Source organism: Quercus lobata, chromosome 8 (assembly GCF_001633185.2).
Source record: "Quercus lobata isolate SW786 chromosome 8, ValleyOak3.0 Primary Assembly, whole genome shotgun sequence".
NCBI classification, from domain to species: domain Eukaryota; kingdom Viridiplantae; phylum Streptophyta; class Magnoliopsida; order Fagales; family Fagaceae; genus Quercus; species Quercus lobata.
Genome location: NC_044911.1, coordinates 55,711,976 through 55,726,856, shown reverse-complemented (window position 1 = coordinate 55,726,856; position 14,881 = coordinate 55,711,976). Strand labels below are relative to the sequence as shown.

The 14,881-nt window shown below is 33.5% G+C and overlaps 1 protein-coding gene across 1 annotated transcript; it reads left to right on the top strand.

Moving 5' to 3' along the window:
• Window positions 1–11,265: 11,265 nt before the first annotated feature.
• On the top strand, window positions 11,266–14,473 carry LOC115957100 (receptor kinase-like protein Xa21). The gene is made up of 2 exons (XM_031075331.1): window positions 11,266–13,972; window positions 14,100–14,473. Exons 1-2 carry the CDS (start codon window positions 11,266–11,268, stop codon window positions 14,471–14,473), a joined length of 3,081 nt encoding a protein of 1,026 aa, XP_030931191.1.
• The last annotated feature ends 408 nt before the right edge of the window (window positions 14,474–14,881 follow it).

The window sequence follows — 14,881 nt, the reverse complement described above, 5'->3', positions numbered from 1 at the left end:
CCATATCTTTGCCCATTTCTCTTACAAAATCCCTCTTCTTAAAGCAACATAATGATAACGCCTTAAAATGTATATTTGTTATATATTTATATGGGCGTTATCTCCTTATTATTATGTTTAATTTGTATAATTAAGCCATGATTTGCATTAGTCCCTATTATTTATCTTTACATAATTTCTTGAATAAAATGCTATTCATTGTGTGTAATTTTCTACTTTCAGGAAATTATGTGAGAAAGATGAGTTTATAGGAATTTGTGAGAAATGGAAGCCAAGCTAGAATTAAAGTAGAGCTAAAGGACCATGCTTAAATGTCTAAGGAGGTGCAGCTGGAGTCTTCACCAATCTTTGTTCTTCAGATACTTCTCAAGTCTAAGAAACTCGAGTTCCACGTGGATAAATTACTCCATCTCAGCACTAGAACTCGAGTCTTAGAGGCTCGATTTTATCGCCGAACTCGAGCTTCAAAGACTTGAGATGCTAGTTTCCTAAATGGTTTCAAAACCTTACTAACTAACGATATTCTCTCCCAAAATTATGCTAGCCTGCAAATTTCCTCTAAAACTTAAAACATTTCAAGGCTCCAAGCTCCTACATAGTGCCACTTGCAGTATTGATGGAGGAGAGAATGCCTATCATTGGTAGTGGTGGCATTACCCTTTTATAACTTGATCAGTTGTTTCTGATTGTGTTGTTAATGATGTTGGGGTAAAAAACAAAGGCTTTCAGATATAAAAACAGTGTCTAATTTTCCTCAACTTAGGAAGAAACATTGCAATTTTTTGTTTTTTGTTTTTTTTTTTTTTTTTGTAAAAGAATATTTAATTTTCAAAGGAAAGTAGTTTGAGATACTAATTAAATACTCTATATGACAAACTGAACGGATTATGATCCAGGGTGCCCACGAGGGAATTGGTGGGTATTTAAGGAGAGAGAATCTCCATATCTTTGCCCATTTCTCTTACAAAATCCCTCTTCTTAAAGCAACATAATGATAACGCCTTAAAATGTATATTTGTTATATATTTATATGGGCGTTATCTCCTTATTATTATGTTTAATTTGTATAATTAAGCCATGATTTGCATTAGTCCCTATTATTTATCTTTACATAATTTCTTGAATAAAATGCTATTCATTGTGTGTAATTTTCTACTTTCAGGAAATTATGTGAGAAAGATGAGTTTATAGGAATTTGTGAGAAATGGAAGCCAAGCTAGAATTAAAGTAGAGCTAAAGGACCATGCTTAAATGTCTAAGGAGGTGCAGCTGGAGTGCTTGGATCGTCTACCATGATTAGAAGCTTCAAATAAGGAAAGAAATCAAAGAAGCAGAATCTGAAAAGGAAAAATCTGATTTGAGCACTGATCAGTATTTTGGGCATATCTCTCTCCTCAAAAATCCAATCGACACAAGGCTAGATGGGTTGGAACCGTGACTTAAATATCTACAACTTTCCAGTTTTGAGTTTTTCAAAATTCTCAATTTTTGAAGGCCGAAATTAACTCACAAGTTACCGCTGTAAACCTGGACGGAAATTAAAATAGTAAATGTTTTATTTTCTTTGGGGTTTTGAAGGGAGGCTGGTAGAATGGATTTTGGCAGAGAAAACCTTGTATTTTTCTTTCTCTAATGGCAGCCTAAACTCTTTGCTAGGGCTAGGGGTTATGTTTCTTCTATACGGTATGAATATTCAATGTGATTCTTTCTAGGATTTTATCAATAACATATTTGATTGTTCAATTAGATTTCTTTTGATGTATTAGTTCTTCCATGCTTTCAATAAGTTCAATCATGTTTTTCTTATTGTTTAGATGAATTTCTAATAGTTTCAAATAGAAATCAGGTTTTAAAGTGAATGAGTTTTTCTGAAAACTTTTCTAACCGTATTATCAATCGAGGTTATCATGCGTTCTTGAATTGTCTCAGTTCAACCGAATCATAAGTTTTTAATTGTATAAGAATAATCAATTATGAAATAGATATTTTCTTAGATCACAAAAAATTTCATATCGATATAGGAAAACACCCCAATGCCCTAGTATTTACATTATTGATTTAAATCAGTTTATATTATTATTCTTGTTAACAATCACCAAGCAAAAGTATTTTTCTTCTTCATCCAAATTGTTATTTAATTATATTGTCTTTGAATTTACCCTGCTCTTTGTGGTTCGACCTCGGTACTCCGAGAATTATATTGCTACGATCTCCTGCACTTGGGAGTGAGCAAGCACATAACTCATGATATAACATGAAAAACTACTCTAGCAGCAACAATAAGCTCATGTATTTACTATATTTAACCTTCATATCTCTCATACTTCCATATATATTTTTACAAACACATTCCTCACAAACTATCCACACATAAATCCTACATATATTTCTAATATATCTTACAAATACCATATCTCACAAAACATATATTTTTTTTTATCATCCTCATGTATCTTAAAACATATCAAACACTCTTCTAAGAACATTTTATCAAAAGCCCTTCTCACGGAAGGCATATAATTATAATGCAAAAAATCCTTCTTATGAAAAGTACAAACTTATAATACTAAAAGTCCTTCTCATGGAAGGCAATTTCACTCATATTTGACTAAAAACTAGAAAAAAATTACATAGGGAATATCATTTAAGTGCATTATAAAGAGGAAAACTTAACCAACTTATGCACACAGCTAGACATATAAAGTGATGCTATAGTTGGAACCATAAATCATACAAAGATAGGTCAACATTTCTTTATCTTTAAAATCAAATTATTAAGTATATGTTAACTCATTATTACTGTACCGATGGATGCAAACTACTTTAATATTATCCCACTATTTAATAAACATGGGTTCACTACTGGACATACATTATTTGGACATAAACCACCACTGACCATATATTACTCGGACATAAACCACCGCTGGACATAAACTATTTGACATACATTATTTGGACATAAACCATTGTTGGACATACCGTATTATGTTGAACATGAACTATACTACAACTGAATATGGACTATTGGACTCATCCCATTACTGGACATATGACACTTAATTAATTATTCTCTAATATTGGAAATCACTTAATATATATAATAATGATGTTCAACTCATCACTTAATCAAAGCTATTCAACTAAACATATTATTTATTTATTTAAACCATTATCACGATTCTTAGACTTTGGACTTTATCTATTTTGTAGACTAAAAATGCACCGGAAGCCATTGGTCTATGCAGCCTAATATCAAGTTCCGGATTGAACTCCCCAAAACAAATTCAGGTCTAGCAAAGTCACGCCTCCAACAGAAGACACGTGGCTACACACAAAAACAGCCCCCATCATTCTGGCGACTTCATTGGGGAGTCATAAAGTATAGCCTTATCGTGCCTCCAAAAGTCTAGAATCACGTATCATGAAGGAGATCTCAACTTCTACATATCACATGCTCAATATCTCTTAATCTAGCAGCTCATGGAGATGAGTCATAATGTTATTATGTTTAAGATATTCCATGAGATGTCAAATCATCTATCTCTCAACTATTTGAGCTACTCCAAGGCTTTCAACATGCTTATTCTAAGCTTATGGCCCCCATGAGTTGAAGAAAAAAGAAGCACTTATCCCTAAAAAATGAAAAGTCTATCCAACGATAGCAACAAAAAAAAAAGGTTCAAAGTTCAGCAATAAAGGGTTTCATCAACAGAAACCTCTCTTTTTGCTGGAATAAATTATTATTATCCACCATCCCAGACACAGGGAGTTCCAGCAGTAGAAAGCCCTCTTGCCGCTTGATATATTCGTCTTTCCAACCACAGAGAGCATCAGCAATAGAAACTCCTCTTTTTGCTGGAATAATTTATTATTACCCACAATTTCAGCCACAAGGGGCTCAGTAGTAGAAAGCCCTCCTACTGCTGGACATATTCATCTCTCCTGCCACACAGGACATCAACAGTAGAAACTTCTCTTTTTACTAGAATAATTTATTATTACTCATCATCCTAGCCATAGAGGGCTCCAGCAATGGAAAGCCTTCTTGTTGCTAGACATATTCATCTCTCCAGCCACAGAGGGCATCAATAGTAGAAACCCCTCTTATCGCTGGACATATTTATCTCATCAGCAATAGATGACCTCATTAGTAGTAAACAGTTGTGCCGCCAAACAAACCCATTGTTATCCATCACTTCAGTATAAAAGAGGGACCTCATTAACCGAAACCATTCCTATCACTGGACAATCAATTTTCTTCTCCAACAGTTCAATCAGATAAGTTTTCAACAAAAACACTTAATTCCCTTGCAAATTATTCCTATCCAATAGCATAAAAATATGCACATACCTATTTGATCCTATTTATCCACTCACCAAAATACTCAAATAGCCCTCATAAATATTTCTCATCCCATCACCAAATTAGTCCACATATATTTACTATCTTGTTACCAAATTGGGCCACAATATAAACCATTATCATAAAGCCCAAAAACCACATATCTTGCTCTCTCCTTTTTAATGCTTAGCAAAACCCAAAACTGGCCCTATGAGCCCAATGCACACATCTTATTCCTTCAAAGCACAAGACAACATATACTTGGCAATATAATAAAGCCCATGATTCAAATTCATGGCAAAATTATTTTATCAATGGGATTCAACCCCATAATCAAAGCCCATGGTATAAACACGTGACAAATTTATTTTATCAATGAAATTCAAATACCATATCCAAAGCCCAAGATTTAAACCCGTGACAAATTATTTATCAAAAGCCCAAGCTAACTACTTAGCAACATCAAAGCCCATTACTACATTGCACCATTAATGAACATATATATTAATAAATTGAATCTATCTCACCACCGGACATATATTATTTGGACATGAACCACAATTGGATATATATTATTCGGACATAAATCACCGCTAGACTTATATTATTTGAACATGAACCACGACTAGACGTAAACTATTTGACATACATTATTTGGACATAGATCATTTCCAGACATATCGTATTATGTTGAACATGAACTATTCCACACCTGGATATGGACTATTGGACTCATCCCATTATTGGACATATGACACTTAATTAATTATTCTCTAATATTGGAAATCAATTAATATATATATATATATATATATAATGATGTTCAACTCATCATTTAATCAAAGTTATTCAACTAAACATATTATTTATTTATTTCAACTATTATCGCGATTCATAGACTTTGAATTTTATCTATTTTCTAGGCTAAAAATGCACTGGAAGCCATTGGTCTATGAGACTTTTTTTTTTTTTTTTTGGATTGAATTCCCCAAAACAAATCTGATCTAGCAAAGTCACGCTTTCAGCAGAAGACACGTGAGTATACACAAAAACAGCCTCGTCAAATACTAATCTTAATATTTTTAGTAATTATTGGATCAATTAATATAGTTAAAAAAAAAACCCGTACCTAATACATTAGCCAACCCAATCTCCTTTGCTTTAAAAAAAAAAAAAAAAAAAAAAAAAAAAAAAAAAAAACCAATATACTTTTCCTATTTATTTTTTCTCTTCCCATCTTTTTTATTACCTTTAGTTAATTTTTTTTCATTCATTTTTTTAATTCTCCACATGCATAGGTAAGCCTAATACAAGTATTGCACCTGATCAATTCTTTTGAATTGTTGGAAGTAATAGTTATAAAAAATAACTTTCAATCTTAACCATTAATTAAAAAAGTTAAGAAAAGAAAGTAAAAAGTGAAAGTTAAAAAGGTAAAAAATAAAAAAAATTGTAAGTAGGAATGATGAATTGCACTCGGTGCACCGGATCCCAAGCCCCTCTTCCCATCTTTGTTTACTTTTTCTTTTCTTTTCTTTTTATTTTTCTTTTTTCTTTCTTCACATCACACGTCTAATCTAACAGTTGTGTAAATGCAATTTCCAATTTGGGGTGTTTGGTAGAGTAGTTTGAGAATTGCTGTTCGAAATTTTTTGAAATACGTGTGGGTGAAAAAGTGTGTGAAAAAGTGTGTAATATTATTTAAAATATAAAAATGTGAGTTTGAACTCACTCACCAAACAGGCCATCTTCACACATTTCAACGTATCTTTTCAATCTTAAAAGTTTAAACATTATCTTCAAAGACTCGTTTCTTCCACTTTATCTTCAAACATTGCAGACGTTTGACAAGGTCCTTAACACCAAGTCCAAAAACAGAGAAAGGGGGGAGGTGGGGAGATGTCTAATCAAGTGTGAATGAGTTTCCAGACAACATTGACATAAAATGGCGCAAAGTGCAAAAACTAGTGGAGGAAACTGTGGTATTGTAGTTAGTGAAAAGAATAAGGCTTTGTTTCGATGGAGGGGAAAATAGAAAATATTTGAGATAGAAGAAAATATTTTATTTTATTATTATTATTTTTTAAGTGAATTAATTTTGTATCAGATGGGTTTCAGTTTGGTCAAGAAAATGATATGTTTTAGTACAGGTCAATATTGTTATATCGTTTTGAGTTTACTTATATTTTTATAATAAATACTATATATAATTAAATGTAATAATTATTATTTCATTATTTTCATTGATATATTAAAAAATAATTACATATATATATTATACTTCTTTACAAAATAAACTTTTATAATACTAATCTTAATCTTTTTAGTAATTATTGGATCAATTAATTTATTTTTTTTGAAAACTGTACGTAATACATTAACCAACCCTACATCCTTTGCTTTAAAAAAAAAAAACAATATTCTTTTCCTATTTATTTTTTCTCCTCCCATCGTTTTTATCACCTTTAGTTAATTTTTTTTCATTCATTTTTTTTTATTCGCCACACGCACAAGTCAGAGCATTCGCAATGAAAAATTGTATCCTATCCTATTTTACCATCTCAAAAATCTACTTTATCAATTATACCATACCATTTTACAACACACCAAACATCCTAATTTTTATTTTCCTATTCTACTCATTAAAATAATATATATTACCCACTAAAATAATATGATATATTACCCACTAAAAAAATTTGCAATTTTGGCATTTTACAAGCCCGGTTGCTAACACCTTTTTGTGTCTTGATTGTACTTTTCCTCTACATTTCCCATTTGCAATTGCCAATAGGAATGCACTAAGCGTAAGAGCAACCGCATCAATAGTTGCAAAATCTTGCATAATACAAAAAGTGCATCATTTTGCACATTTTAACCCAAAAAATGTCCACATCAGTCAGTGTAAAAGTGTGCAAATATGCACCATTGCTACAGTAATCGTGCATATATGCACGGTTACTATAGCTCTTCCATTTAATATTTTAGTATTTGTTTCTCTCTCATCTTAGTACCTCTGACTCACCTCACTCTTACCGATCAACTCTCTCAGATCAACTCTCTCGCTAACCCATGCCGCTGACCTAAGCCCCATCATTGTTTTTTTTTTTTTGGTTGATTGTGGGTATGGGATTATGGGTGTGGGTCGGTGGGTCTTTGGGTTGATCGGCTTGTTTTTTCTAGTTCTTTGCATCGATATTGATAAGTGGGTTTTGCTCAGGGCGAGGCGTTGATCTCTTAAATCAACTCTCTCAGATCCATATTGTTGGGTTGAATGACAGTGTGTGGGTTGAACGATAGTGTGTGAGAGAGATGAGTGTTAAAGAGATTAATAGTTTATTGAATAAATGTGTAGAATAAATAAATTGATGTGGGTATTTTGTAAAAATAAGTGTGTAAAATAGAAAAAGTAGATTTTTTATTATAAAATAGATAAAAATTTTGCACTAATTAATACTGTTGCTCTAAGCCTAGTAGATACCCCTTCCCATATTTATTTTCTTTTTCTTTTCTTTTTTTTTTCTCCACATCACACGTCTAATCTGACAAGTGAGTAAATCCAATTTCCAAGAAAACTTTATCTTCACACATTTAAATGTATCTTTTCAATTTTCAAAGTTCAAATATTACCCACCAAGACTTGTCTCTTCCACTTTTTATCTTCAAACATTGTAGACGTTTGACAAGGACCTAGACAACACTGACATAAATTGTTGCTAAAGGTGGTGCAAATTGCAAACTAGTAGAGGAAACTGTGGTGTTGTAGTTAGTGAAAAGAGTAAGGCTTTGCTTTGGTAGAGGTGGGAATAGAAAATATTTGAGGTAGAAGAAAAGATTTTAGTTTTTCCTATTTGATTGGGGTAAAAAAGTGAAGAGCTTTTGATGGGTTCAAGAGTTTTTTTTTTTTTTTTTTTTTTTTTTTTTTTTTTTTTTTTTTTTTTTTTTTTTTTTTTTTTTTTTTTTTTCTGGCTCACCAAAACACAATCTATGCAAAATAAAATGGAAAAGAAGATGGGGGCAAAAATATTTGGACAAAAATACACCCAAATCACAAGCTTTCTTCTGGTGTATTGTGTCTGTACGCTGTACGTGATGCCTTAGGGCCGTTTGGTAGAGGAGTTTGAGTAATGTTGTTTGTAGTTTTTTGAAATACGTGTGGGTGAAAAAGTGTGTAAAAATATGTATAAAGTTGTTTACAAACTGAAAATTTGAGTTTGAGCTTGCCTACCAAACAGGTCCTAGTCATTTTACTTTTTTGGCTGATTGTTTCTTTTGTTTTTTGGCTAACTGGCCGTAGATGATTGTATTTTGGTTTTTTTTTTTTTTTTGGTGGGCATGACAACCCTCATCAGATTGCCCAGGTGTCAAAAGACTAGGCAATCTTTGTTTAAAATAAATTTTGATAGAGCCATATTCCTAGATGCAAATAATTCTAGGATTGGTGTAGTTATTCAGAATAACCAAGGTTTGGTGATTGCTTCTCTCTCAGCAACAACTTCCAGAGGCTTACTGCCCAAATGGAAATCGAAGCCTTAGGATCCGTTTGGTAATGTTGTTCTAGTAACGTTATTTGTATTTTTTAGAAATATGTGTGGATAAAAAAGTGTGTGGAAATACGTATAATGTTATTTAATCACTGAAAATTGTTGTTTAAAATACACTACCAAATAGCTCCTTAGCCACTGCCAAGGCTTTCTAGTGTGCTTCATAGATAGGGATCAACCAAATTGTCTTAGAGTGGGACTCTCAGATGGTTATGAAAGCTTTGATAAATGAGAGTAAAAGTTTAACCCCCTATGGTTTGCTGATTGAAGATGCGAGGCTTTGTTTTCTTTTACTCACTGTCATATAAAGAGAAAATGTAATAAGGTTATTCATAGTCTAACTAAGTCTGCTACTCTGGAGGGAGGATATTCCACTACAGTTTCTTTCTATAATTTAGGCTAATTTAGCCGGTTTTTCTTAATATAAGTGGTGATGTCTTTCCCCTAAAAAAAGTTCGCTCTTTGCTTTTAAAAAAATATATATATGTTTAGGCATTATCTTTTTTTTAATAACTTGGCCTGATTGCTTTTTTTTTTTTTTTTTTAGTAGGCATAATGTTTTAATAAGCACATATGTGTCAATTTATATTAATTATCTTTTCTATCTTCTCACTTTTCTCCTTAATCAAACAATTTTTTTTTTATCCTCCACTTTTCTATCTATGCCCAAAATAATCCTTATAAGACTAAATTTTCATTTGACCGAGATTACAAGAAAATTTGACTAAAACTACAAAATTGGCCCTTTAAAAGTACTAAATTCTTATATAATGGGTCATAGGGGTTACTGTTACACCCTCCATTTATAAAACTTGGTCCAAGAAATTGTAATTAAATTTAACAAAAATTTGTAAAATGCACTTGGGACTTTTGTAGACACCAAAAACCCCTCCAAACAAATCATAAATGGAATTTTCACCAAAGTTGTCAATGTCGCTAATAGTTTTATAATTTAATTGGTACCTTCTGGTGTTTTCAATGGAGATATACAAGATTCAATCTTTCCACTCCTATTATAACTATTGATTTATCAAAAGGTTCTCAATGTCATGCCTAAGGTGGTTTTGTTTTAACTTAGGGGAACAAAATATTTTGATATTGGTTTAGATATACAACCCCAAAGAAAATCTGGGGTCTAGAATTTCAAGAGCCCAACCTCCAGCAAAAATCAACCGATTTTACATCCAACTTAATTGAAGTTGCAAATAGGGATGCTAATCACATATTAAAGATCTGTTTGAGATCCGCTTATTTTGCTAAAACTGAAAACTTTTTGCTGAAAGTATTACAGATAAAGGTAAAAGTTAATTGAAATAGTACAGTAGGACCCATGAATAGTATCAAAAAGTGTAGTAGGACCCATGAATAATAGCAAAAATAAGCTGAATAGTAAAATAAGCTAAGTTTGGAGCCAAGCGCACACTAAAACACCCAATTTGAGATAGTTGCAGTTGGATGAACAAACCCCAAAATTCATACCTAAATAAAAATCTTAAAACCCTATATTTCTGCCAATTACAAAATATAAAGAGAAAATCCCAAAATCATAAAATTATTTAATTTGGAACTCAATTTCACACATATATATTATTTAATTTAAGGGACTAGCAAAAATGCAAAATATAACGAGAAAATCCCATAATCATACTAGCAAAACCCCAACCTCAGAATTCTTTCAATTCACACCATTACAGTACTATTCAAGGAATTAACATGGTAACACGAAAGAAATTTGTTGATAACATACATACATGTAGGGTGGTTCCAATTTGTCAAAAGTGTTGCAGACCTTTATCAATGTCGTTTTCTTTGACAGAAATTCTGATCCAAAGTGGCATTACCATACCTTTAACAAAGTTGTAAGATATGTACGCGGCAAGCATATCCGCACACACAAGGACACAGGACACGGGGTACAATGACATTTCGTGGGATTAGATCGAAGGTGGGAACCATGATGACAACTTGAATTCAAAAGAAAATTATTAAATTCCCATTGAACAAAGCAGGAACCATTAAAATTTCATCAATATCAATAGAAAAATATCATATTTTTGGACCATTTAGGAGCATTAGACGAGAAAATTGTAAAATAAGTTCGTGGCATATGCTTTTGAATACACCAGCACTACGCAAGTTATCATAGTTTCTTGCATGGAATCACTGTTCATACCGTTATTTCAAGCTAGACTTTGAAAATTTTCCCCGCTTTGACCTCTACCCACTTCACTATCCCACTCTATTCTACTTTCTCATCATCAAAACCCTGGTGCTAGCTCCAACATTTCCACTGAATAGATACCCTATTGACAAGCACAACCCAAATTTTGCACTTTGAAAATGAAAAGGCAAGGAAGAGGATCCTCACTTGCAACAATGAGTCCGAAACTATTGTGCACAATTCACTTCCAAGCTATTCTTCATCTTCTCTTGTTCGTTGCACTGCAGCATGTAAAAAAACTTTCTGTTTTTGCTGGCAGTACTGGAAACTCCAATTATTTCGGTGGGAGTCAGACAGATCAACAAGCTTTGTTGGCCTTCAAGACAAAGATAACAGATGACCCTACAAAAGTTTTCCGCTCCTGGAATGTTTCCCTCCATTTCTGCGAGTGGGAAGGTGTTACGTGTGGCCGCAAGCATAGAAGAGTGATTGTGTTAGATCTGCAGTCTCGAGGTTTGGTGGGTTCCTTGTCTCCATACATAGGCAACCTCAGCTTCATTAGGGAAATCGAGCTCTCGAACAACACCCTTGGAGGCAATATCCCTGATGAAGTTGGCAATCTATTCAGGCTGCAAGTATTGAGCCTGTATAACAACTCCTTCGCGGGGGAAATTCCTGCAAACCTTTCCCATTGCTCCAACCTCAAGTTTCTTAGAGCAGGTCAAAATAACCTTTCAGGGTCAATCCCAATAGAGCTTGCTTCTTTGACAAAGCTGGAGTTTCTTTCTATTCACAAGAACAATCTCACAGGTGGAATCCCACATTTCATTGGGAACCTTAGCTCTCTACAAATTTTATCTGCAGCCAGAAATGTATTGGGTGGACATATTCCAGATGCCTTGGGTCAATTAAGAAGCTTAACATTTCTTGGACTTGGTGGAAATAGATTCTCCGGTTCAGTCCCTCCATCTTTATATAATCTTTCGTCTATTATTGATTTTTCATTGGCCGATAATGAGCTTAGTGGAAGTCTTCCTACAGACTTATTCCTCACCCTTCCTCATCTCCAAGGGTTTCAAATCCATGACAACCAATTTACAGGACCTCTTCCAGTCTCATTATCTAACGCTTCAGAGCTCGAACAGATTGAAGTTTACAAGAACCATTTCACGGGAAAAGTATCTATAAATTTTGGAGGCTTACAACAATTGGAGGAATTATTTATTGGTGAAAATAATTTAGGAAGTGGAGATGATGATGAAATGAATTTCTTTCAATCTCTACTCAATTGTAGCAGTTTACAAGAAATATATCTTGAAGTGAATCAATTCAAAGGTACGTTACCTAATGTTTTGGTTAATCTTTCGGCCCAACTTACCTATTTTGCAATCGGCGACAATCTTCTTTTTGGAGAGATCCCTTTATGGGTGGGTAATTTGGTCAACCTGACCACCTTATCGATGCAAGGTAACAAATTTACAGGGACAATTCCAAATAATATTGGAAATCTTAAAAAATTACAACGATTATATTTGAGTAACAACAAACTCTCAGGAAGGTTACCGATTTCCCTTGGAAGCCTATCATTGTTAAATGAATTGTACTTGGAAAATAACAGATTGCAAGGAACTATCCCATCAAGTATAGAAAATTGCCAAAAATTGCTATTGTTAGATCTTTCTCAAAACAATCTCAATGGCACCATTCCAAAGCAAGTCTTTGCAATTTCCACACTGTCAATTTCACTTAATTTGTCTCAAAACTTTTTCGTAGGATCACTACCATTAGAAAAAGGCAATCTTGTCCATTTAGAAAAGTTGGACTTATCTGATAACAAGTTGTCTAGGAAAATTCCAAGCAGCCTAGGCTCTTGTGCAAGCCTTGAGTACCTTTACATGGAGGGTAATTTCTTTGAAGGAGCAATTCCAACATCCTTGAGTTCTTTGAGAGGTATTCAAGTCATGGATTTTTCTAGGAACAACTTGAGTAGTCAAATTCCAAATTTCTTGGAGAAACTCTCCTTGAAGAATTTGAATTTATCCTTCAATGATTTTCAAGGAGAGGTTCCAACAAAAGGAGTGTTTGCAAATGCTAGCACAATATCACTCATCGGAAATAATAGACTATGTGGGGGCATATCAGAGCTACAGTTTCCTAGGTGCTTAACAAAAGAAGAGAAGAAAATGAGATGGCCTCTTGCACTCAAAGTGGTAATCTCAATGACATGTGTTATTCTAGTAGTAACTATAGTGTCACTTTTCTTATTTTGTAGGCACAAAAATAGAAGAAAACATAAATCTTCAGAATCTTCTTTGAGGCAGTCACTTTTGAAAGTGTCTTACCAAATGCTCCTTAAAGCAACTGATGGATTTTCGTCAGTAAATTTGATTGGTGTTGGTAGTTTTGGCTCAGTGTATAAAGGCATCCTTGGTGAGGAAAAATCAATTGTAGCAATCAAAGTACTAAATATTGAACGTCGAGGTGCTTCCAAAAGCTTCATCTCCGAGTGTGAAGCCTTGAAAAATATTCGTCATCGAAATCTTGTGAAGATCATCACTTCTTGCTCAAGTGTGGATTTTCAGGGCAATGATTTTAAGGCTCTAGTTTATGAGTTCATGCCGAATGGAAGTCTAGAAAATTGGTTACATATGGATTTGGAAACAAATAATGATATACAAAATCTGAGCCTTCTTCAAAGAACAAACATTGCCATTGATGTTGCTTGTGCACTTGATTATCTACACCACCAATGCCCAACGCCAATTGTTCACTGTGACCTAAAGCCAAGTAACATTCTTTTCGACTCTAATATGACTGCTCATGTTGGAGATTTTGGGCTTGCAAAATTTCTTCTAGGACTTACAAATCTAGAACGTAGCAGCTCGATTGGAATAAGGGGAACAATTGGGTACACTCCTCCAGGTAACAACAATTTACTAGACTTTTTAATTGTTAACATATATGATTTCCCACATTAACCATGATTACTTTTTGAGATTCCAAATCATAATGTGAACGTATTATCAATATCAAATATTATGAATGGCAGAGTACGGTCTAGGAAGGGAGGTGTCAACTAAAGGGGACGTCTACAGTTATGGAATCTTATTATTAGAGATGATAACAGGAAAGAGACCCACAGATTGTGTGTTTGAGGGAGGCCTTAACCTTCACAAATATGCTAAAATGGCCTTGCCTAACCATATAATGGAGATTTCGGACCCAATACTTTTAAGAAATGTTGATGAAGTGATTGATAATCAGAATTGTAGCCCTACAAATAGAATAGAGGAGTGTTTGATCTCCATGGTCAAGGTTGGAGTCGCATGCTCTGTGGAGTTGCCACAAGAACGATGGGACATTAGCAAGGTTATATTTGAGCTGCATTTCATCAGAGACATTCTTCTTGGCGTTGGGATTTAGCACAACATGCTTAGCTACATGAAAGGTAAAAAATCAAACTATTCACCTTCTTAATGTTAGTATTAAGTTCTTTACTTACGTTGAACTTTTCCACTTTATGTTGTTTTCTATTGACTAATCGCAGGCCCATAAAGTTCTACGCTCCTTCAAAGTTTTACAATGGATGGAAAGACTTTTCTGGCATACTAGATAAGCATGCTTATGGTTTATTGAATAACGAGTGTTCAGTGTGGTTCTCATACCTAGTCTTTTATTTGTATTTTATATGTGTGCAAATGTGAGTAACTCGAAATAATTTCATCCAAACTTGTATTTGTGTTTTAATCTTTTGATATTATGCTTGGAAAATTAACTATGTGATTTCATTTGCAATTGCAATATTTTCAACTAAGAATAAGATGTATTTTC